The sequence below is a fragment of the Heliangelus exortis genome, chromosome W (genome assembly GCF_036169615.1).
Source record: "Heliangelus exortis chromosome W, bHelExo1.hap1, whole genome shotgun sequence".
NCBI lineage: Eukaryota > Metazoa > Chordata > Aves > Apodiformes > Trochilidae > Heliangelus > Heliangelus exortis.
The window spans coordinates 13,868,835-13,891,755 of record NC_092453.1 but is presented as its reverse complement, the minus strand read 5'-3'; the positions used below and the strand labels follow the sequence as shown (position 1 = coordinate 13,891,755).

Sequence of the window (22,921 nt, the reverse complement as noted above, 5' to 3'; positions counted from 1 at the left end):
CAAATACATCTTTAAAATCTCCAGAGCATAAACAAATAAAACAATAAAGACATAGCATGGTCTCTGGTTCCACATACACGTGTGAAAGTACAAACACATTTGGAAACTTGTTTTCAGTGTGAAGAAACAAGTGTTTTCAGCATGAGACTTTCATGTCTTACTCCTGCACTCACCTCCACAAGTCATGGATGTCTGTCCTAAGAGTACTGACAGCAAAGAACCAAAAAGAATTACAGAAATGTAATAGAAACTAAATTTAAAGGTGAATAGATATTGAAACATTCATGAATGTGAAAAAGAAGGTTGGAAGATTCAGTTAAAATACTAAAGAGTGAAACTGCTTTACTTCCACCTTTGCCAGGTCTCCGTGAAACCAACAATCTCTTGTCCTTGTTTGCCTTTCCTACTCTTCCTCTTTCTGCTACATTATGTTCATGTCTGTGGCCAAGGACTTGTTCTGTGGAGCTTCCTTTGGAAATGCTTAAAATGATATATTGAGAAATTAAAATATTTGAGTTATATTTGTTTTGAGACAGAGAAGTTACGGTTTTTACTTTTCTACCTGGAGGGAAGAGGGTCCTGTGACTGTTTGGAAAGCACACATAATAAAAAGCAGGGCTGTCTCTACTCCCTCTTCTCTGTGTTCACGGCACAGAAATGTGTGTCAATTTTTTCTCTGAGGTGTCCAAATGCCCCTGTAATGCTCAGGTGTACCCTGCCTCTCTCTTCACTTTTTCCATGGTCCAGGCCAGCTCTATTACCAAGCAGCTTCCCCAGATGAAGGGGCCCTGGTTACAGCAGCCAGAAACTTTGGCTACGTTTTCCTGTCACGGACACAGAATACCATCACCATAAGTGAAATGGGGATTGAAAGAACTTATGATGTCCTTGCCATCTTGGATTTCAACAGCGACAGGAAGCGGATGTCTGTCATTGGTGAGCCCATCACAACCAACCTCTGCACGAGGGGCCACTTGTGTCTCATGGCTGAAAGAGGGGGTGCCAGGGAAGCAGTTTGAAGTCAGGACTTACAGCTGTGTAGCACACACTCCTGTGGGAGATTTTAACCCACACAGCTCTGGGTAGCAAAAGAGAGGCTTTGCAGTGAGGTGCCAGTGTGTCCCCTAGGCAGTCCTGGGGCTCAGATGTGGCCTCTGCTGAAGACAATCTTGGGTCCCTTTAGTAGAGTCATAGACCTGAAGAAATGCTGCAAAGAGGATTTATTCCCCTTTTCCCCCAGAGAACAAACCAGCTGTGTGTTCCTCTAGCTGTCGGAACACTGGGTATGCAGGCTGAGGTGTAAGTAGCTCTTTCAGTTTGGATCTTAACAGTCTTTACAGAAATAGGTTACTGGAACCCATGGGAATCAGTTAGAGATCTGCTGTTTTTTAAGATCATGGTTATGGTGTGTCACATCTCTGACAAATGTCTCTGCCCAGCTCCTGTGGGTGAGTGAGATGTTAACAGTGTATGAACCATGGTCCAAAACATAATCTTTTGGAGCTTTTAAGTATCCTACCCTGTCATGAAAGAGGAGAGATGTACTTGTCAGGAAGATTACTTAACTGAACAACAGTAGAGAGGATGAAGAAGAAACATGGTCTTGCAGTTTTGGTACTTAACTGAAGTAGACTGAAAAATCTCACTGGAAACTATTCCTTTATTTAAATGGACTCTAACATCCTGTCCCTCCTCTCACATTTTACTTCACAGTAAGAGAATCAGGTGGAAATATAAGGCTATATTGTAAGGGAGCTGACACAGTAATTTATGAACGGTTGCACCCAAGGAATCCAAAGAAAGAAGCTACAGAAGAAGCACTAGATGTATGTTTGTGTTTTATATTATTTTTTTAATTATTTTTTAATTTCATACTATAATCCAATTTTATTAATTTCCTTCTCCTGAGCTATTAAAGCAAATGCAGACCTGTAATGGGTCCTACAAGTCTCAAGCCTGAGAAACAATCAAAGCAATATAAGTTTTCATGCATGACCTTAAAAATGTGTTCACTGGAGTGTCATGAAAAGTGAACTTAAAATTTGGCTACGTGCTCTTTTTTCATAGTTATCACTACACTCTGCTCTTTTTGGCACCTCTCCAGTCTCTCAGTTCAGACTGTCTTGTCAGCTATAATTTAATTTTTGGCATTTCTGAAATGTCCAGGAATAATTATGCAGACAGATTTGTTTTATCAGTCTTACCAAATGTTTACGATCTTACCTCTTACGTTTGGATTGCAGATAAAGGGTTTTGTTTTGTGGATGTGCTTTTTAAATTATCTTTCAGATTTTTGCAAATGAAACTCTTAGGACACTCTGCCTGTGCTATAGAGACATTAGTCATGATGAGTTTGAAGAATGGAATAAAAAGTTTGTGGAGGCCAGTATAGCTACAACAAATCGTGATGAAGCTCTGGACAAAGTATATGAGGAAATAGAAAAAAACTTGATTGTAAGTAAAGCTTTATTTTCTTAGTATACTTTTATCCTTAGATAAGAATAAACAGGTCTTTTTGAAAATAAGTTATCCTTGTTTATTAGATTTTTATCTAGATCTTGTAAGTATTTTTTTTTTAGTTTAGAGCCATGCTAAATTTTAGAGCTTTATAGAATGAATTGAAATGTATTTTAGTGCTTATTTTTCAGTGTGGACACTTCTCTAGGCATAAGTTTGTCTTTATTGAATTCTGAGCTTGAAATCTACCTTAGATGGAAAACATCTGCAGAACAGTTTAATTCTCAACTGAAAATGAATCCTTCTTCTACACACAGACACTGCATACAGTAGCTTTCTATACACACTATTTACTCCTACTACCTACCTGTATTTCAAATATCTTCCAGCTGCTGGGAGCCACAGCTATTGAAGACAAGCTACAGGATGGTGTTCCAGAAACCATCTCCAGACTTTCAAAAGCAGACATTAAAATCTGGGTGCTTACTGGTGACAAAAAGGGTGAGTTTACTTACAGCCAAAGAGCTGGTACAAAGAGCACAACAGGGACTGGGATAAACGCAGGCTAGAATTAAACTATGTGTTCCCAGAAAGCTCCCAAGGAAACTCCACTTAAATCAAAACTGTTGGAATTTCTGAACTGGGCAGAATTCCATGCCAGCTGTTCCCAGGCCAGAGTTACTGGATGGGCTCCTGTGTGACTCCTACAGATTAGACTGGGTGACTGGTCTTGTCACTGTCTTCTGCAGGGAAATACCCAGCTACTGCTCTTCCAAACACCAAGCAAGTGCAGGACAACCTGGTTTTAACACCACAACACACAGTGAAAATTTACTTTACAAAGAAATCACAAGTGCTGCTGACAGAGACTGATTTGCATTTCTTTTGGTAGTTGCTAGCCTGCAGTTCAGCAACACATTTTATTAATTCATCTCAAAAAATGGAATTAAATTTAAATTTGGACTCAAGCATGTTTTATTTTCTGTTCATCCACGATGGTAACAAAAGGGAACTTCTCATACTGAAGCATAACTTCAAAAATTAGTTATGAGGACCTGAGGGACTTCTGACTGCTCCCAACAGTTACTCATGACAGCAATTTAAGTAAATACTTTCCTTTTTTTAAATTTTGTTGTTGTTGTTGTTGTAGAAACTGCTGAAAATATTGGGTTTTCGTGTGAACTCTTAACAGATGAAACAACAATCTGCTATGGAGAAGATATCAGGCAAGTGAAAAGCACAAAGGATTTCTTTAGTGGGATGTGAAACTGCAGGAATGATATCAAACTAGTGGGATCTCCTTTCCACTGTGGCTTTAGCACTGCTTGGAACATCAACTAACACATGGCAAAAAAAGTCCTTGCAAAGGAATCTGCATTCCTTTCTTCCAGATTTTTAGTCTGGGCTGGATCTAGCTTAAAGTTTGTCCTTGATTTCTCTGTAATAGTTCTCACCTCTCTTTCCAGTGCTCTTCTTCAAACTCGTCTGGAAAACCAGAGGAACAGAGCAGGATCCAGTCCCCATTCCTCTCTGAGGATGAACGAGCCCTTCTTCCAGGGTAGTAGAGATCGTGCTTTAATAATCACTGGCTCCTGGCTGGTATGTACACAAGTTACTTTCCTGTGTAATTAAGATTTAGGGGGTGCCACCAGGTCACCATGTCCTTCACTGAGGACTCTGTTAATTGGGCAGCTGCACTAAACCAGTCAACAAAAAGTTTGAGTCCATTGTGCTGCTGGTTGGTTTTGAAGGTTGAAAATAGTTCCCAATAACAAAAGAAATGTCTTGGGCCTTTCATTTCAGCCTGGTAGCTGCTATCAAAGTAAAGCTGAGCCCCTGAAAGGGCACAGTCTGATTTTCAGTGTGTTTATTCTTCACTGGGATTCTGGTCTAATGGATTAAAAATGGGAAAGAGATCCTGCCAGCACTACAGGATGCATGGCCCCAGCACAGGCACAGAAATCGTGCTTGAAATGAGAGATGGGACGGAAAGAGTAGAAACAAAAGAGACATTTCCTGCTCAGCCCTGCAATATAGTGCTCTCACAGGAGCTGAGAGAGCAGAAAAAAGCTTTTAGCAGAGAGATGACCAGCAGTAATTCAGTGACTATTACCCACCCTGCTGGCAGGCTGCTCCTACAGACACCTGCAAAGGAGCAAGTCCAGAGAACAGCCAGGGACCACCTGCCACGTTTCAGCATTCCAGCCCAAAACCTTTCTTTTGTCTAAAGAGAAGCCCACCCGTGCATGAGGCATAGGAAGCAGGCCAGGGATGCCAAGGGGGAGCTCAGCAGGAGCAGCAGATGAGGCTGCAGGTCTCTGTTACCCCCTGCCCAGCTGAGCTGCCACAGGGCTGACCCCACACATGCTTCCTTTAGGAGATGGGGAAATAGGAGACAGGAAAGTTTAAATACTTTAAATACAGTGATTTCAAAAGTGCATTAGTTCCCATCAGAAGAAATGCTCCCTTAAACTCTTCAAGAGGTGCTGTGCTGCTAAATTCAAGCATTTGACTTTTGTTAATCCCACCAAGAACATTCTTTTCATTGTTTTCATAGCTCTTTGTTCACTCCTCTGCATGAGCATTTTATTAAAATGCTATAAGTGGGTGATGGGAGCATAATGAAATTACCTGTATTGTACAAGCAGCCCTTGGAGTGTGGTTTGGAATAGTGTAGAAGAGACATAAAGTATTTTTGTTACACAGAATGAAATCCTGCAAGAGAAGAAAAAGAAGAAGAAACTTAAACTGAAATTCCCCAGAACAGCAGAAGAGGAAAAAAAGCAAAGTGAGAAGAGAAGGAGGGCTGAAGCTTACAAAGAACAGCAGCAGCAGAACTTTGTGGATCTGGCCTGTGAATGCAGGGCTGTGATCTGCTGCAGAGTGACCCCGAAACAGAAAGCCATGGTGGTCGAGCTGGTGAAGAAATATAAGAAAGCCATTACCCTGGCTATTGGGGATGGTGCCAATGATGTGAACATGATTAAAAGTAAGGCAGCTGTAAATCTCCTCTCAGTAGGAAAGATCTCTTCTGGGCACTCTTCTGCAGTCTCTTCACTATTACTCTTTGTTCAGAAGACTCTACCATCTGTCTCATTACCCACGTTCACATGGCTTAGGCTTTGCTGGCTTCTGTGCCTGTGCTTTCCCTTTCTGAGGAAGCCCTCTGTGAAATGGTTAGTAGTTTTTACTAATGTGCTTCTCCAGTAGACATTCCCTGGGAAGGGACTAGAATTACATCCAGTATCCTGTTGTGGGTCACAGAAGTGAAATACAAAGAGCAAAGCAATGCTTGGAGGCATTATCCATGCTGCACTGCAGCTGCTGCTCTCTGAACTGCTTCCTGAGAAAGCAACTTCTGGGATCTGGTTTATGTTAGGAGAGTGTTTGTAAACTGCCTGGCCAGATCCTTCAGGGGGTTGTTGGCTCTGTCTCACCGCTTAGTTCTCCCTTGGTGAAATTTCCCAGTGCCCATTCTGACAGAGCAAGCACTGAGAGAGAATCCAGGTGAGTCTGGAGAGGGAGGCAGTGAGGAGCAGGGCGAGGGAGGGCTCCAGGCAGGAGGAAAGGGGGGCAGAAAACCTGAAACAGGCAACAGAAACTGATAGATTTGCCCTCGGCCACACTGTTCCCTTCCTGCTGTTCACTGGTGTGTGGTGGTTGTTTCCTTCACTCAGCTGCCCACATTGGAGTTGGGATCAGTGGCCAAGAAGGGATGCAAGCTGTCATGTCCAGTGATTACTCCTTTGGGCAGTTCCGCTACCTCCAGAGGCTGCTGCTGGTCCACGGGCGATGGTCTTACATCAGGATGTGCAAGTTTTTAAGATATTTTTTCTACAAAAACTTTGCTTTTACGCTCGTCCACATCTGGTATTCGTTCTTCAATGGCTTTTCTGCCCAGGTGAGAGGGCTGTGCTTGTGTGTAATGCTAAGAAGCAGATCTGTGTCTGAGTGCAGAACAGCAAAGGCTTAGCCTGGGAAGTGATGGGAACCTGAAGTTATGGTCAGTAATTTCTGTAGGAGAACAGATGAGAGCTACTCATCTAATTAGTTACAAGCCCAGCAGTTGTTACAGTTTCCAGCCACTAAAGTGAGTATCAGAGTTGTACAGGGAGGAAGGAATTGTTGTAGAGCAGTTAGGGAAACCTTTCCCAACCAGATATTCCCAGGTGAAGTGAGGCAGTGAATGTGTTTATCAGGAGGAAAACAAACCCACAGTTTTTTTTCTCTTCAGCTGCTGACTGGAAAGGCTTGAAATGTGCTTGCTATAACTGGCAGTGTTTGAAGCTCACGTAGAGTTGAAAGGTTGGGAGCAAAGCAGAACATAACAAGAACCCAGGGCTCCCAGGCCTGCACGGGAGGTGCTGGGTGCTCGTCACAGCCAAACCAGGCTGACACCTGGTGAGAGGTGTTTGGGTCTGAGAGTGTTCCAGGACAGGTGACACTGGTGGTTTAGCAAGGAGTGGGGTAGCTTAATGCAGGCTAAAAATAGTTTCAGCACAGCTTGGAGCTACGTGCTACTTGTCTTTTGGGTAAACTCTGAGACAGGTAATTTAATGCTGTAGTAGAGCACATGTGGATTTTATCTGGAGCTGGGAGGGAAAGATTTCTTCAAAAAGAAATCCCTAACCAGTGAAATTGCTCCTCTTCTTGCAGACAGCATATGAAGACTGGTTCATCACACTGTACAATGTCCTGTACTCCAGTCTCCCAGTTCTGCTGGTTGGCTTGCTTGACCAGGTATTCTCCATCTTGTTAACTACAGATGAATCCAAAGGCATAAAACATTAAATCTTTAATTACACTGGGACTGGTCACTTTGGCTTATGTACAAGGCATTTGGGGGAAGGGTTGTTTGGGGTTTTTTTTTTTTGGTTTTATAAAATGTATTCCTCTTTCCAGCAACTTTTTTTTTTTTTTTTTCCACTCTTCCCCTTTATTAAGGACGTGAGTGACAAACTGAGTCTTCGCTTCCCTAGACTGTATATTTTGGGACAGAAAGATTTACTTTTTAACTACAAGAAATTCTTTATCAGTTTGCTTCATGGAGCTATCACTTCACTGATAATATTCTTCATACCATATGGAGCTTACCTTAAAACTATGGGACAAGATGGAGAAGCACCTTCAGATTACCAGTCATTTGCTGTCACAGCTGCATCTTCTCTGATATTTGTTGTCAATTTTCAGGCAAGTATCCTTAGCTTCCTGATCTCTGTAGCTCTGAAAACACTTTCTGAGCATGTTTCTAAATTTGTCTACTACAAATATAAACATGCAGAAAGCTTCCCTTTTTTGCCTTCTCTCTTCTCTGGCTGACGGATGTGTAACTGGATGAGAGATGTTTCAAACAAAGTGCTGTCAGACTTCAGAGTAGTTGACATTATTATAAATTAATAAACTGATTTGGGTCTTTTGTTTTGCTTTCAGATTGGCTTGGATACATCTTACTGGACTTTTGTAAATGCTTTTTCAGTATTTGGGAGTATTGCACTTTACTTTGGTATCACATTTGACTTACACAGTGCAGGAATCCACGTGCTCTTTCCTTCTGGCTTTCAGTTCACAGGTCAGTCCTCAAGTTCCATGCTTCTTGTTCCTGTCTAAGGCAGCTTTGTAACTGGAGCACAACTGTGGCCAAAATGTCATGGCAAGAACCTGGTGCCTGTGGAAGGAAATGATGTAAAATACTGACTCTCTTCCAAGGAAGGATTTTGTTTGTGTTTGGAGCCAGTTGCTTGATTGCAGTATCTCTTTTCTTTCCATGAAAATGAGCTGGAACTTGACAGGGCCCAGCAGCAGCAGTCTGCAAATGAAAACTAAACTCAAGGGAAAGTGGTGATCTGGCAGGGTATGCTTTTGCCAAGGTGCTCTGACTGGTCAGCAGAAGAGCCAAATGCTGTTCAGAAAAGAGCAGAAAGCCCCAAAGAGCCAAATGCTGACAGCAGTTCCTTGGGATGTTGATGCAAGTCCAGCGAGGTGTAAGCAGCCAGTTGGAATTTTATAGGGTTTTGTTTGTTTTTTTGTTCGTTTGTTTTCTTTTGTTTGGTTGGCTTTTTTTTTTTTTTTTTTTCTGGAGAAAACTGTGCTTCCTAATTTTCCTAGTGACAAATATTTCACGTCACCTTGGATCTAAATTTCACCTCCTTCCCCCAAGATAGAAAGCTCCCTCAATTTTATGTTCTCATTTTTAAGCTGAACCCAGTTGAGAAAAAGTAACTGTCTCTAATATAGTGTTTTTCTTTGACCTATATTAATGTTTTAGGCTTCTTTTATAACTTCTTCCTACCTGATCACTTTATGCTCTTCAGAGTTCCTAAAGATATGACTCCATGAGATTGGGTGTTTGGCTGCTACACATGGCTCACTTTCTATCCCACATATAGGGATATATATGTATGTATATATATCCCAGTATATCCCAGTTATACTGGGAGGACTTTTTCTTGCCTCACACACTTTGAGGCAGGACAAAAGCCATTTATCTCAACCAAGGGTTTGTCCTGCAGTGTCCTGGAACTCTCAGGAGGGCTCTGATGTGAATGGACACACAGTAATAGAAGTGCTTTATGAAATTCTTCCCTATTATGCTCCCTTCACAGTGATTCTCTGAATGAGAGGTGTTGTGATACAGAACAGTGGAATGTTAGATCCTTAGGAAAGAAGCTGTGGCTTTTGATATCTTACTTGTCTTTCATAACTAGTTTACTTGATTGTTTAATTAACTATTTTTTGTTCTTTTTCTTCTCAGGAGCTGCTCCAAATGCCCTGAGGCAACCATACCTCTGGCTGACCATGATTTTGTCTATTGCTCTTTGCTTACTTCCTGTAGTGGCACAGCGTTTCTTGTCGACTGCCATTTGGCCTTCAGAAAGTGACAGGGTGAGTGGATCCTGACACTGCTGTGGTTAATTTGGCACAGATCGGCTCTCAGGCCAGGCTCAGCCTGCTGTCTCACTGGGGGATGTTTGTGCTGTGGTGTTTTGCCCTCCCAAGCAGAGTCACTTTGTGTTCTGCACTCCCAGCACCTCCCTGCATGGGATGAGCCCAATTCAGCCTGGGCTTCTTCATCCTTTGGCTGAGCACTGGGCTTCCCAGAACCACACAGACCTGTGTGGGAGGAACTGGTGGCTGGGATTTGGGTTGGATTTGGGCAGTGTTGTAGTCCACCGTGTGACAGCACAGGGCACAGGTTTTGTTTGCTTCTGTTGTGCCTCCAGCTGGCCAGTGGGCATGAAAATAGTCCAGATTGTGGTAGTGTTGTTTCAAAGAGACATTAAAGTGACAGCATGAGAGGCTTTCTATTAATTACACATCCTCGGTGTGCTTCAGACATTTAAAGGTAAATCAGTGAGGTTCAAACTAATACAGGAGTGTTCCTGCAGTGGTGATGTGCAGACGCATATGTACCCTCGCTTGCAGAAAAACCCAAACACAAACAGGAGAACCCCCCTGTGAAGCAGCTCAGGGCTGCACAGAACCACGGGGGTTCTCAACGCCAGCTCTCCGTTTTCCCTGGCAATCCACAAAGCCCTCTGATCCTCTGCCCTCAGATCCAGAAGAACCGCAGGCAGTACCTGGCGGAGGAGCAGCAGTGGAGGCGGCGGCAGAGCGCGTTCCGCCGCGGAGTCTCCGCACGCCGCTCCGCCTACGCCTTCTCCCACCAGCGCGGCTACGCCGACCTCATCGCCTCCGGGCGCAGCATCCGCAAGAAGAGAGCTCCGCTGGATGCAGTCCTGGGAAACAGCCTGGCCCAGCTCACAGGTGCTCGGGAAACCAGCTGATGGACTGCCTTTGGGGGAGGATTTTCATCCCAATGCTTGCACACACAGGGGAATTGTATTTTTTCTTTTAAACAAACTCAGGATTTTTTTTTTAACCAAATGGCATCAGGATGTGAAGATTTCTATGTTTTATCACAGAACTTCCTGGTTTTGGACTACTGGAAACATAGAAAGGTCTCTGTGGAGCTACCAATCCTCAAGCAACCGAGTTCTGTTTAATGTGCACGTGAAGGATACATGTGCAGGGCATACAGCCCCTGCCTTGCAGTTATTTGGGTTTTTTAGTGATGCCTGGAATTGCAAACTGTTTCACATTTTAATAATGTGTTGGTGTAAAACTGCAGCTACATTTCATATTTTGTCTCCAAAATCAAACTGCTGAGCAGCAGTTGACTTGTGACACTGCACTGCCAGGATAACTAAGAGGTGATCAGACTTTTGAGAGTGTTCTCACCCGGCTGAGATTCTCTGGGAATATCTGGTGATGAACTGGAGCCAGTGTCTGGTTTTATGAGGAATTCTGACACAGACAGGGTGTGCTTTCTGCTCCTCTCTCCTCCTGCAGCAGCTGGCTGCACTGATCCAGAGGTGGCTCCGAACCTGCCTTCCTTCCACAGCCAACCCCTTCCTTGCTCCCGGAATAAAGAGATCCCACTCAGGTGTTTGTTCCCCTCTTGCTCTCAGTTTCTCTGTCTCTGTGTCCAACTCAAAGTACATTTGTGTCCCCTGACTCTGTGGTTGTGACCAGGTGCCTCTGCTGTCCCTGTTTGGGTCACTGATGGGTCACATTTCCCTGCTTGCTGCAGGGGGTTGCACTAGATGACCTTTAGAGGTCCCTTCCACCCCAAACTATTCCCTGGTCACCGGGCAGCCTGTAGCAGTGTTTCACCTGCCAGCCCGGCACCTCTGCGAAAGGGAAAAGCATTTTCCCAGAGTGTTTGCCAGCCCATCCCAGCTTCCCCCGAGGAGCTGTGTCTGCCCCATCCCCGGCAGTGCTGGGGGTTGGATGGAGCAGCCCGGGAGGTGTCCTTGGCCACGCAGGGGTCCGGTCCAGCTGCTCTCTGAGCCCCAGCCCACGCTGTGTGTGAGTGCTGTGGCTCCCCATGGTGATGGATGCGGGGATGTTTCCTCCCGCCCGCTCCCTGTGCAGCACACACCGCGTCTCATCGGGGTTTTTGCAAGACTGCGGGGGTTCGGGTCCCGCCTTACGGCGCCGCCGGGCCGGGACCGGAACCGGAGACGTCAGCACACACACCCACCCCTCTGACGCCATCACCGCGCCCCGCACGTGTCCTCTGACGTCACCGCGGGCTGCTGACGCCAGGCGGTGCGGGTTGGGCCGCGGGGCGGAAGCGCGGGGCGGGACTGCCGGCTCGGCCCTTTCCGGCGGGGCGGGCGTGCGGCGGAACATGGCCGGGGAGCTGCTGGGACCCACGGCCGCCATGGGCCTGGGTGAGCCCGGCGGGGCCGTGCGGGGGGACTGCGGGGAGCGGCTGTGGCGGGGAAGGGGGGGAGGAAGCGGGGGGGTACCACTGGGCCAGGGCCCGTCCCGTCCCGTCCCGTCCCGCTGTGGCACGGCGGGGTTAGGATGGAGACCGCCCATCACCCTGCTCCCCTCTGCCCCGCTGCTGCTCTTCGGTCGCTGCGGGTACCCCTGGGGATTTGACATCCTCCTGTGTCCCCAGATGCCTCCCCCTGTCCCATCGCTGCCCCTTCCTCTGTGCGGGTTTGTGCTCAGGGGTGCTGTGTCTGCTCTTGTGTTGCAGAGGAGCTCTATGTGTCTGACCGAGAGGGAAACGACTCCACTGGTGATGGGACACAGAAGAAACCCTTCAAGACGGTGCTGAAGGTGAGTATGGGGGCAGGTGATTTCCCTTCCCTTCCCACTGGGATGTTTGCTTGATTCCTGGCTTTGCAGCCCTGGCCTGCAGTGGGATGGCTGCTTGGTCTCTGTCAGGATGACTCCAGCTGAATCTGTTGTTTTCTTCCCATTTTCAGGCTTTGATGACAGCAGGAAAGGAACCGTTCCCTACTATTTATGTTGATTCCCAAAAAGAAAACGAGGTGCTGTAGCAGTAAGAGCTTCCTAGTAAATAGTATTTTAATGCTTCTGTGTGTGAAGGGCCACAGATGTAATACTCTCTTATCTCCTCTTGGATTGGTTTAGAGATGGGCCATTATTTCAAAGTCACAGATGAAAAATGTCAAAAAGCTGTGGCACAGGGAACAGATGAAGAATGATGCCAAGGAGAAGAAGGAGGTAAGCTGCAGATTGAGGGAAGCGTTCCACATTCCCTTTCCAAACTCCTGGAGCAGTGCTGGCATTCCCTTTGAACACAAGAGGAAAATTTTTCACCATGAGGACAGTCGGACGTTGGGATGACCCCAGTCAGACAGGGAAGGTGGTGGATTCCCCCACTTGGGAACCTGCTTACAGCTATTCAGTACTGGCTTTTCTTTTTTTAAACCAGGCAGAAGATCTCTTGAGAAGAGAGAAAAACCTGGAGGAAGCTAAGAAGGTTGTTATCAAGAATGATCCTAGTCTTCCAGAGCCAAAATGTGTGAGTAAGATCCCGTGTGCTTGGTCCATGGCCTGTGTTGTCTGCAGAGCCTGATCCCATCCCCTCTCTGCCTCTGGAAGGCACTGTCCTGCTCCTCTCCAGGAATGTGACTTTGCTCTTCTGGTTATCCTTCCCCTCTGGTGCATAGGCTTTGGCCTTTCTCATGCACTGGATGGGTGTCTGAACCTTCTTAGTTTACACCTTGGTCTCTGATTGCTTCTGCTCCCTGCTTTACAGGTAAAGATTGGTGCTCTGGGGGCTTACAGAGGCCAGAGAGTGAAGGTTTTTGGCTGGATTCACAGGTTACGGAGGCAAGGTGAGCCCCAAGCATTTACCAGTTATTGAACCTCTGCAGAGAGATGGTGCAAACACAGGGGCCTTCCAGATGGGGTCACTGAATCAGCACCTGCTCATCCTTGTGTGAGCCACAGTTTGGTGTCCTCTTGGTTCAGCACTGAGCACCCTGCCTGTTGTGTGAGCATGTGGACATGTCGTAGCTGAGAAGTTGGGTGGCCTGTCCTGCAGAATTTCTTCAAAAGACTTGTTTTGTATTTCAAAGTCATCCTGCAAACTGAGGAGCTAAGCAGCATCTGCTCACAGTGGCATCACCCTGCCTGTGCTGGGTGTACCCTGGGCTGTGCAGTCAGTGTCCTGCACACAGGCTCATGGTCCCACAGGGATGTCCAGGGTCATGGCACGGTGGTGCCATCCCAGCAGGTATCTCTTCCCAAGTCTGTTGAGACTCATCGTAACTTGTTATACAAAATACAGCTCTGTGAAAGGCTTCTGTAACTGTGCCAGTGCTTCAGTGCTCACCTGGAGCATCTCTGGTTTATAAAGGGAAGGATGTGATCACAGTCCTTTTGTAAGGATCTGCACCTCAGTGTGGGATGTCTTGGGAGTGGGTCCCTTGCAGTGCATTGATGAGTAAACCTCTCAGGTATTTTACCTTCTCTTTTTGACTAGGAAAAAATCTGATGTTCATCGTTTTGAGAGATGGCACAGGCTTTCTCCAGTGTGTCCTTTCAGATGAACTGGTAAGTTGTGACAATTTAATCCTGATCTTTCATTAAATGAGTGAAGTGTTCAGACCTCACCTGTTTGCTGTAGACCATTAGGAGTTATCCCAAACCAACTGTCCAATTATATCTCTTGCCACGAGGGTGCTGTTGTCAGTGTGAGAGCCTGACAGAGTTAATCTGAATTGTGACTCCAGTAGGTGTCACAGGAGATCTGAAAGCAAGAAGTGACCCTCACAGTGCCTTTGTCTGTCTCTCCCTGCAGTGTCAGTGCTACAATGGGCTGATCCTCTCCACTGAGAGCAGTGTTGCAGTGTATGGCACTCTGAAACTCCTTCCCAAGGGCAAGCAGGTATGGGGAGTGGCTGTGCTTGGGTTCTCCTTTTCTTAAGTCCTTTCTCATTTTCCTGATGGAAGGGGAAGCAGAGGTGAGAAGAGTTGCTAGATTGTTCCAGTGGGAATTTGGTTTAGAGAAAAGAACAACTGTCCCAAAGCTGCTGCTGTGTGTGACAGGTGAGCTGTGTGACTGTTCCCTTTGCCAGAACAGTTTGCCACTGCTGTGTCCCATAGATATTTCTTAGAATATAATGCTGGAAAATTACCTTAAAGGTAAAGGAGCAACGTAGCTTTATTTTCCATAACAAGAAGTTTATTCAGTTATTGTTTTGTGAGGCTAAGAATTTGGGATTCACTCTCTTGTTCCTGAGGTGGGTTTGTAGGCTCTTCACTGTGTTGAGTTTGTCCTCCAGCACTTGGCAGGTGGATGAACCAGGCAGGTAGCTCTGGGTTATTTGGTAAAACTGTGTCATGGTGGTCTTGGGTTAATGACTGGGCGGGTATGATTTTTATGTCTCCAAATAAGATGCTTGCCTGGTGCCTCTCATTCCAGTCTAGTTCTACATGCTTGTTACTGTTTATAAAATGGTTTGAATCTGGAGTTAGGGCTACATCTGTGATAGGCAGCTGTGCACGAGGGGTGATCCACGAGAGGGTTTGAGCTGAGAGCAGGAGAGAAGCTTTTAGCAACCATTACCTGTGACAGCAACTCAGTGCAGCCCTCAGGACATGCAGGCCTGTAGCAGGAGATGTACTGACAATTATTGTGAGATTTCTGACTTGGTTATTAAGAGGTGACTGAGAGGCAAAGGAAGTTTGGCCTGTGTTGCAAAACTTAACCTGTGATGCAGAAGCAGCACACTCAGGCCAGGTTTGTTCTATTTAAATCTTAAGTCGTCCATTTTAAGACATGAGCTCTTGGTAGCTGCTTATAGTAGTGTCCCTTTTTCTGAAGGAGAAAGCAAAGCAGCAGTGTTGAGATTTAGAGGACAGCTGTGCCTTTAATCTGGTAGTCTGTAACTTACATCTTTAGCTATGTATATGAAATTGTGATCAACTCTTGTAGTGAGCTTTATTGTGTGGACTGGCACTCTGCATTCTCCTCTCTGAACTCTTGATTAAGTTTACTAACTCTAGTAATGTAAGAGGGAGAAGGAAAACGTCTGAAAAAAATAATGGAGTGTGATAGTGCTTCAAACAATGTTTCCCAGATGTATTAAACAATGTTAGAGCAACACAGTCCCTCACTGTGGTGCGTGAAATAAAGCCACAGTGTTAACCTTTTGGGGTGCTCTGCAGATAATTCAATTTCCTTGTCAGCCATATGCTGTTGGCCACTCCTGGCATGCTTTGCAGATGACATTTGGATAGGCTTAATTGTTGTAGTTGTCCCTGCCACTCGGGTCCTGTCCCCAGGAGATCAGCCCAGGGTTTGAGCGCCAGGCTCAGTTAAATGTCAGCCTGCTCCCTGTCGTGTGTGCTGACCAGAAGTTACCAAGATCTCATTTCCTTTGGTAGCTTGCACTGCTGGGACTTCTAAAAATAAATGCAGCCAAACAGGGGTCATTTTTTTTGAACAACCTTGTGGTTTTTTTTAATCATAGCTGCTCATAATGTCTTGGAATTGAGGCACACTTTGTGTTTTGGTGCCTCATCACAAGGGTACAGTGCTGTCAGTGAACAAAACCATCACCTTTGCAAACATCTGTTGATTAGCCTTTGGGAATTTGAATGTATACCCTGAAAATGCTATGAATGGGAAAAAGGAACATTTTAGGAGCTAGAAGCCCGCTGTGACCCACACGGGGGAGCTGGTGAGACCAGGAATGGAGAGGCCTGGTCTGTACCCATAGTGAGCTGCTTCTTGTGTCGAGATGGACACCTCCAATGAGTCTGGCTCCATCTCCTCTATAACCACTAAATATTGAAGGCAGTAGGTAGTGTCCCTCTGCCTGGCTTTCTGTTCTTCCAGCTCAATAAACCCCGCTGCCTGTGACAGGTTAAACTGAAACCAAATGCATCTGGAAGCTTCTGATGATCTGTCTGTAGTACTGTGTCCCTTTCACACCACGTCTGGAGGAGCCATGCTGGGTTACAAGTGGCACTGCTGAGTGTGGTGTGACTGAGCTACAGAGCAGTCCCCTGGAGAATCCTGCAGTTGGGATTTGAGCATCTGTCTGGTTCAGCTGGATTGACATCTCTGCCAGGTGGTGACATCCAAGGGGCGAGAAGTGGATTTCTGAAATTCCTCTGCTTCTCTCCCACTTGGCAGGCTCCAGGGGGCCATGAGCTGAACTGTGATTTCTGGGAGCTCATTGGGCTGTCCCCAGCAGGAGGGGCTGACAACCTGCTCAACGAGGATTCAGAGGTTGATGTGCAGCTGAACAACAGGCACATGATGATCCGAGGGGAGAACATGTCCAAGATCTTCAAGGTGCGCTCCATGGTGGTGCAGGCCTTCAGGGACCACTTCTTTGCCAACGGATACTATGAAGTAAGTGTGGCTGTGCCCTGGGAAGCTGCCACCAGAGTGTGCTGGCCTCAGAGCTGAGTGTGCAGGCACTTGTGAGGCTGTGAGCGTGACAGCAGGATTCCCACACAGCCTGCACACCTCTCTGGCCTGCTGGAGTACCTGTGTGTGTGCATGCAAAGGCTTGGTAGGTGTTCTGGAAGAGTGTGCCTTATGTCACTGCTCTTATCTTTGCCCTTAATTCTTTAACAGGTCACACCACCGACTTTAGTCCAGACGCAGGTGGAAGGAGGCTCCACCCTGTTCAAGTTGGATTATTTTGGTGAAGAGGCCTACTTGACACAATCCTCCCAGCTCTACCTGGAGACCTGCATTCCAGCCCTAGGAGATGTTTTCTGTGTTGCTCAGTCATACAGAGCTGAGCAGTCCAGGACCCGCAGGCACTTGGCAGAGTATGGAGAGAGTACTCTTCTTTGCTAGTGATGTATAAGTGAGTTCATAAAGCAGGGGAGGAGCAGGCAGCTGGGTGACATCATGTTCAGCATGCTGACAACAGTGTAATGCTAATGGAAGGATTGAGCACAAGTATATTTGGGGGCTATTACCCTGCCTTGGAGATTGTCCAGCTGGTCATAATACATTTATTCTTAGTGAAGGAGTTTCTTGGCAAAGCAGAGCTCACATATTTTAGAAAGATTTGTCTTTTTAGAAAAATACTGTTGCTATTATGTTTTAGAAGCATATTGTTGTCTTTACTTTTTTTTACAGTGTAGAAATGGGAGAAACAAAAAGGGACAAAAATGTGTGGTTTGGTTTGTGGGGTAATTTTTTTTTTTTCATAGCTAAAGGTTTGTTGCTTGTCTGTGGTTTTGTAATGGTGTGAACTGGTGTTTCAGATACACTCACATTGAAGCTGAATGTCCTTTCATAACCTTTGAGGATTTGCTGGACCGTCTGGAGAACCTGGTTTGTGATGTAGTGGACAGAGTCTTGAAGTCTCCTGCATCAGGCTTACTGCGTGACCTCAACCCGGTAGGCAGCAATGTGGAACACTCATGAAGAGCCAAAAAAAGAAAAGAATAATGTCATCTTTAGCCTTTCCTGATCAGCACATTCATTTGGGCATGGCAGGGCTCTCTGCCTGCTTACTGGTATTAATTGTTATTAATAACAGTGCTAAATAACACTAAAAGCATGAAAATACTGCAGGGCTGGTGGGATTCTTCCAGAAGCAGAGGGCTGTGGGGAAGATGTTCCCTGCTAGCAAGTTCCAGGAGCCAGCAATGTGGTGGGATTTATTGCAATGTGTACTGTACCAGTGGAATAAAAACCTCTGTCCCAGAGCTCGTAATATTGATCTGCTGGTGCTTGCAGATGGAGCACAAGGGAGCAATGAAACAACTGGTGTTTCACTTTCTGCCCTGGAATGTGCAGCTCTGTAAGGCTGTTTTCATTTGTTAGAGACCCTTTGTCTTCTGTTGCTTTTGCCAAGAAGATGGCTCTGAGGCTGCTGACCTAGTCACCAGCTTCTCTCCCAGAGCACATCCAGCCTCAGCACCCCTGCTATTTTGACCTGTTTTCATAATAAATACATGGAAGTTCAGCTTGAAATTTGGGCTCCTAGTCCAGGACGTGGTACAACCCACCTCACAAAGAGCAGGTTCTGAAGCACAGGGGAGCAAAAATGTTCTTTTGTGGCCTTGCAATCTCTGTTAATGGCTCAGCTTGACACCTACACGTGCAATGAGTTCATACAGAACAGGAAAGAGTGCTGAAAATTCTTCCTCTCTTTTCTGCCATCTCTCAGCATCTGTGAGCTTTACTGGGCATGGGAGATGGTTGTGTTTGGTTCTAGCTTTTCAGTACTGAACTCAGTTTCTTTATCTATCAAGGAATAACTTGCTGATGCATGAGCTGGAAAGAGTAGTGCCTGTCGTGTCTGGAGGTGGACTTGCTGATCAGCTAGAGAAGCATTCTCCTTTACAGATGGCACTTCTCCAGCTGCCTTTCTGTGTGCTCCCATTTGCAGGGCTTCCAGCCCCCCCAGCGTCCCTTCCGACGGATGAACTACACTGAAGCCATCGAGTGGTTAAAGGAGCATGATGTGAAGAAGGATGATGGCACTTACTATGAGTTTGGGGAAGTAAGTCTTTCCGAGGCTCTTTTGGAATGAAAAGCAAGCAGAATCCCACTGCCCTGCACTTGGGATGACCAGGCCCCTAAAGAACAAAGCTGGGACCATGGTGGAGTTTGGCTGTTGCTGTGTGAATGTGTTTTGTTTGGAATTGGGTTAGGGTTAGTACAGTTCAGATTAGGTTTTCTTTTTTCTCTGAAATGTGAGGAAAGCTTGGAATGTAGCTAAACTGATACTTTTTAATTTTATTTTTTCCCCCTGACATATATTGTGAAGCATTTAGGTACATTGGGGTGAATGTGTGGATACGTGTGGGCTGAAACTGTCTTTGTTTCTTGCCTGATACATGTGGGACTCAAGGTACTGGAGTGGCTTTAAATATTAATAAAGCCTTCCCTAATCTTAGGATATTCCTGAGGCTCCTGAGAGGCTGATGACAGACACCATTAATGAGCCAATCTTGCTGTGCCGATTTCCTGCAGAGATAAAGTCCTTCTATATGCAGCGCTGTCACGACGACTCCCGCCTTACAGAGTCTGTAAGTTGGTGTTTTGCACAGTGTCACAGCCTTCAGGACAGCATGTCAGTGTGGGGCAGCACAAAGGGAAGGAGTCTTATGGGAAAATCTTGGAGAATTCATACCAGATTTTGGTTTGGGTGCCTCTTGTTGATCCCATAGAATTAAGTGAAGCACCTCTGAAGTGCTAATAAAGTGTCAGTGATGATGTCAAACACGTTCTTCACTGACCTCAGGTGAGAGCTGGTCTGGTGACAGTAGTTGTGTCACTTCTTGGAGGCTGCAGTGTGTGACCACCAGCTGTCCTGGGTAGAGTGGTAGTGGTTAGGAATGCTGATGGGCTTGGGGCTCCGTGGTGTGGTTTTTGGTTGGTTGCTTTTGTGCTGGGTCTGGATTTTTAATTTTTTTTTTTACAGTACAGTGTGGTCAAGAGCATTAGAGATTCCAGTCAGTTTGGTTATTCATATATTCATCATATATATTCAAAATATATATATTATGTATAATTGCCTTCCTGTCGTGGAGATTTAAAGTTCCATGGTAAAAGGTGTTATGGAATTACGGTTTTAAGTTTGGGCTACTTTTCCTCCCCCTCCTCCAGGCAGCTTAATCATAATAGTTTGGTCTTCTGTTGTGTGCTGTAGGTGGATGTGTTGATGCCTAACGTTGGTGAGATTGTTGGTGGCTCCATGCGTATCTGGGACAGTGAGGAGCTGCTGGAAGGCTACAAGAGAGAGGGCATCGATCCCACACCCTACTACTGGTACACTGACCAGGTTTGTACAGCACATTGATCTGCTGCCTCTCAGAAGGAATACTTGGTGACTTTTTTTTTAGCTGCTCTTAAGAGGATGCAGGGTAAATTGGAACCCTTTTTTGGAGGTGCAGGGTAGCTCATCATTTAACCACTGGCAAAGTGCAAAAGGCAGCAGTTTCCCTTCTCTTAGGACTGCTCTGTGCTGCAGCTGCCCTCACCAAATCCTCTTTCTTGGACTGGTCTGTGCAAGTCTGTTCCTCCTGGCAGTGCTTGGTGTTAGATAAAGAGAGGTTGGTTTCACAGGCCTGCACAGCCAAGCCCTAGCTAGCCTGAGGAGAGAAGGGGAGGAGGTGGTAAAAGAAGAATCATCAAGACTTTATTTTTCACCTTTCTTTTTCTTCTCTGAGTCCTTGTGCTACCCCGGGACACTCAGGACAGCTAAGCACAGATACCTTGCCTGGAAAGAGCAGAGTCCATTTTCCTCAGCATTCAGAAAATGAGCTTGGAAACATTCAGTTTTTGTTGTTTGTTTTTTGTTTTTCTCTGGCGGTACTACTGCAGTTATAAATAACACAGTGTTTAATAATATCTACCCTCTGATTTTAATCTCACAGAGAAAATATGGCACTTGCCCTCACGGTGGGTATGGTTTGGGACTGGAGAGGTTCCTCACCTGGATCCTGAATCGTCACCACATCCGAGATGTCTGCCTCTACCCACGCTTTGTGCAGCGCTGCAAACCTTAGCCCACCACCCCCCAGGAAACTCAGCAGCTGCCCCCTGGAAAACAACCAGACACTCTGCTGTTCTACAGCCCTTCTGAGAACAAAACTTACTGCAGCCTGTTGCTGATACAAATGCTGATTTAGGGTGTGGAAAGAAAATTTGAACCCTTTTTTTGTAAAGAAAAATGCTACTAATTAGCTGGAAGAAGCCCTAGAAAAAAATGTTAGATACTTTTACGCTCTCAAGTCAACATAAAAAAATGATCCTGGTAAGCTGTTGTTTAAAAAAACAAGATATGCTTCTGCTTTTAACTTCTGTAACTTAAAATATACTGGGTATTTGATTTTTAAATTTGCTTTCATTTTAATTTGCTTTCTCTTGTGATTTCATGTTGGAGAAATCAGGCCTTCACATTCTTCAGATTTCCAAATACTCATCTCTGAGAATGGTATGAAGAGACATTATTTATTTAGGTCAGAAAAGTTTAAAAGTGGGAATAATTGCATTAAGTGCTGCACTTTTTTAGCTCCTACTGTTCTATTGGAAGTTCTGTTTGAGTTGATTCAGTAGCAAGGTGTGTAGTCCTGAGCGCAGAGCTCCCCTCTGGGTTCTTGGGTTGGATTGTTTGGGGGTTTTTTGTTTTGTTCTTTTTTTTCAGATTATTTATTGGCTCCAGATGCTGAGGTTGGTGGTGAGGTAGGCTTTGTGCTCTGTCCTGCTCCCTGTGGGGTGCTGGTGTTGCAAACCAGAAGTGACTGGGGGGAGACCTGAGCAAACTGGTAGCTTTGAAATGCAATTGGAGTTCAGCATTGTGTGCTGACTGGATTGCTGTCCTCTCTACATCTAGAGCTGTAGTTCCAGAAGTGCTTTCCTGCCTGCTAAAGTTTGTTTTCTTTGTAGAGCAGTTCCCTGTTTCCTCACTGGCACCATGTTCTCTTGTGCTACTGCATCTGAGCAGCTTCTCTGGCTGTAATCAAGCTTTCAAATAGGATTAATGAAATATTTAATGTGTTGAGTCATCTGTGTGCTTCTGAGTCATAAATAAAGCAATCCCTTTTACTAGAGAAATTTTAGAAAAAAAATTTGCTAGGTGCATCATTTGGTCCCTGCACCAAGACTTGATCCAAGTTTGCCATTCACAGAATCGTTGAGCTGTGCAATATCCATATTTTTGTAATAAATGATTGGTTTTCTGCATCTTGCATGTTACATATATGAACTGGTCTAAAGTCAGCAGCCAATAAATTCTAGCAACATAAGCTGGTGTGCAAGGCAGCAGTTCTTTGCCTGTAATGTCTGTCCTGTTCCTTTCAGGTAGCCTCCATAGCTCCCTCTCCTTTTCCAGGCACTGTCTGCATGGCTAAGGGACAGGAAAAGTGAATTTTCAGGTGCAGTAAACACATACTGAAAAAAAAATGGAACTAGCTTTTTTTTTTTTTTTTTTTTTTCTTTTTAAACTAAATCTCCATGAATTAACTCAAATGCATGAATTTTTATAATTTGGATAGACCTCCTCAGCTGCCTCAGTAGAGAGGATAGGTGAGAATTAATGTGGTGCTGAATATTTGGTTGCCAATGCAGCAGCTCTGGGGGAGCTGTGGTGACTTCTGCCTGCTTGTGTCTGTGGCTGCCTGAAGTGAGGCCGGGTTTGCAAGCAGGTAACATCTGCTTCACCTCCTGATACAACTGGAAGAAAGGAGGTGGTTTCCAGAGCTCCTAAACATCTGGATTTAATGCCTTGGGGATCGTTGGGGCTGAGGGGGTGAGTACAGGCTGCCTGAGGGTGAATGACAGATGTCTGAAGAAATGAGGTGGTTTTCTTCCTTGTCTACCTTTGGATTCACCATTTTCACAGATTTCCCCAAGCCTTTTGCTGCCAAAATGGAAGAAAATGTTCATCAGTAACATGTTCTGGCTCTCTCATGCTTGCCCTTCTCTGCTTTTGGTAAGTTATTCTTTGAACATAGAACTTTAAAAGATCCCTTTAAATGCCTACAGAAGTATTTAGTGAACTAAATTTTCTGTGGTTTGGGGGTGGCTGCCTGCATGTTAAGAACTTAAAACTAGAGGAAGAGGAGACAAAGTAACATGCTTGACTGCATCAAAATCTTACCAATTTCTTACTTTTAAGTGTATATACTTGACAGCTTAGTAGCAGTG

The 22,921-nt window shown here is 45.4% G+C and overlaps 2 protein-coding genes across 2 annotated transcripts in view; both read left to right on the top strand.

The window, feature by feature from the left end:
* ATP8B1 (ATPase phospholipid transporting 8B1) overlaps nt 1-10,900 on the top strand; it is a 31,838-nt gene extending 20,938 nt beyond the window's left edge. The window contains exons 17-29 of the mRNA XM_071729710.1: nt 748-936; nt 1,714-1,826; nt 2,290-2,454; nt 2,847-2,958; nt 3,608-3,683; nt 3,924-4,056; nt 5,164-5,446; nt 6,135-6,358; nt 7,114-7,197; nt 7,402-7,647; nt 7,888-8,026; nt 9,209-9,339; nt 10,011-10,900. Coding sequence (XP_071585811.1) covers nt 748-936; nt 1,714-1,826; nt 2,290-2,454; nt 2,847-2,958; nt 3,608-3,683; nt 3,924-4,056; nt 5,164-5,446; nt 6,135-6,358; nt 7,114-7,197; nt 7,402-7,647; nt 7,888-8,026; nt 9,209-9,339; nt 10,011-10,241 — 2,126 coding nt within the window. The 3' untranslated portion in view covers nt 10,242-10,900. The remainder of the gene's footprint in view (nt 1-747; nt 937-1,713; nt 1,827-2,289; nt 2,455-2,846; nt 2,959-3,607; nt 3,684-3,923; nt 4,057-5,163; nt 5,447-6,134; nt 6,359-7,113; nt 7,198-7,401; nt 7,648-7,887; nt 8,027-9,208; nt 9,340-10,010) is intronic.
* A 661-nt stretch (nt 10,901-11,561) lies between these two features.
* Nucleotides 11,562-22,020, top strand: NARS1 (asparaginyl-tRNA synthetase 1). The gene is made up of 15 exons (XM_071729815.1): nt 11,562-11,693; nt 12,008-12,090; nt 12,240-12,305; nt 12,409-12,501; nt 12,713-12,802; nt 13,040-13,118; nt 13,769-13,839; nt 14,087-14,173; nt 16,430-16,651; nt 16,880-17,079; nt 17,524-17,659; nt 18,657-18,770; nt 19,168-19,299; nt 19,923-20,054; nt 20,650-22,020. The coding sequence occupies exons 1-15, from the start codon at nt 11,651-11,653 to the stop codon at nt 20,779-20,781; spliced, it is 1,680 nt and encodes a 559-aa protein (XP_071585916.1). The 5' UTR covers nt 11,562-11,650; the 3' UTR covers nt 20,782-22,020.
* The last annotated feature ends 901 nt before the right edge of the window (nt 22,021-22,921 follow it).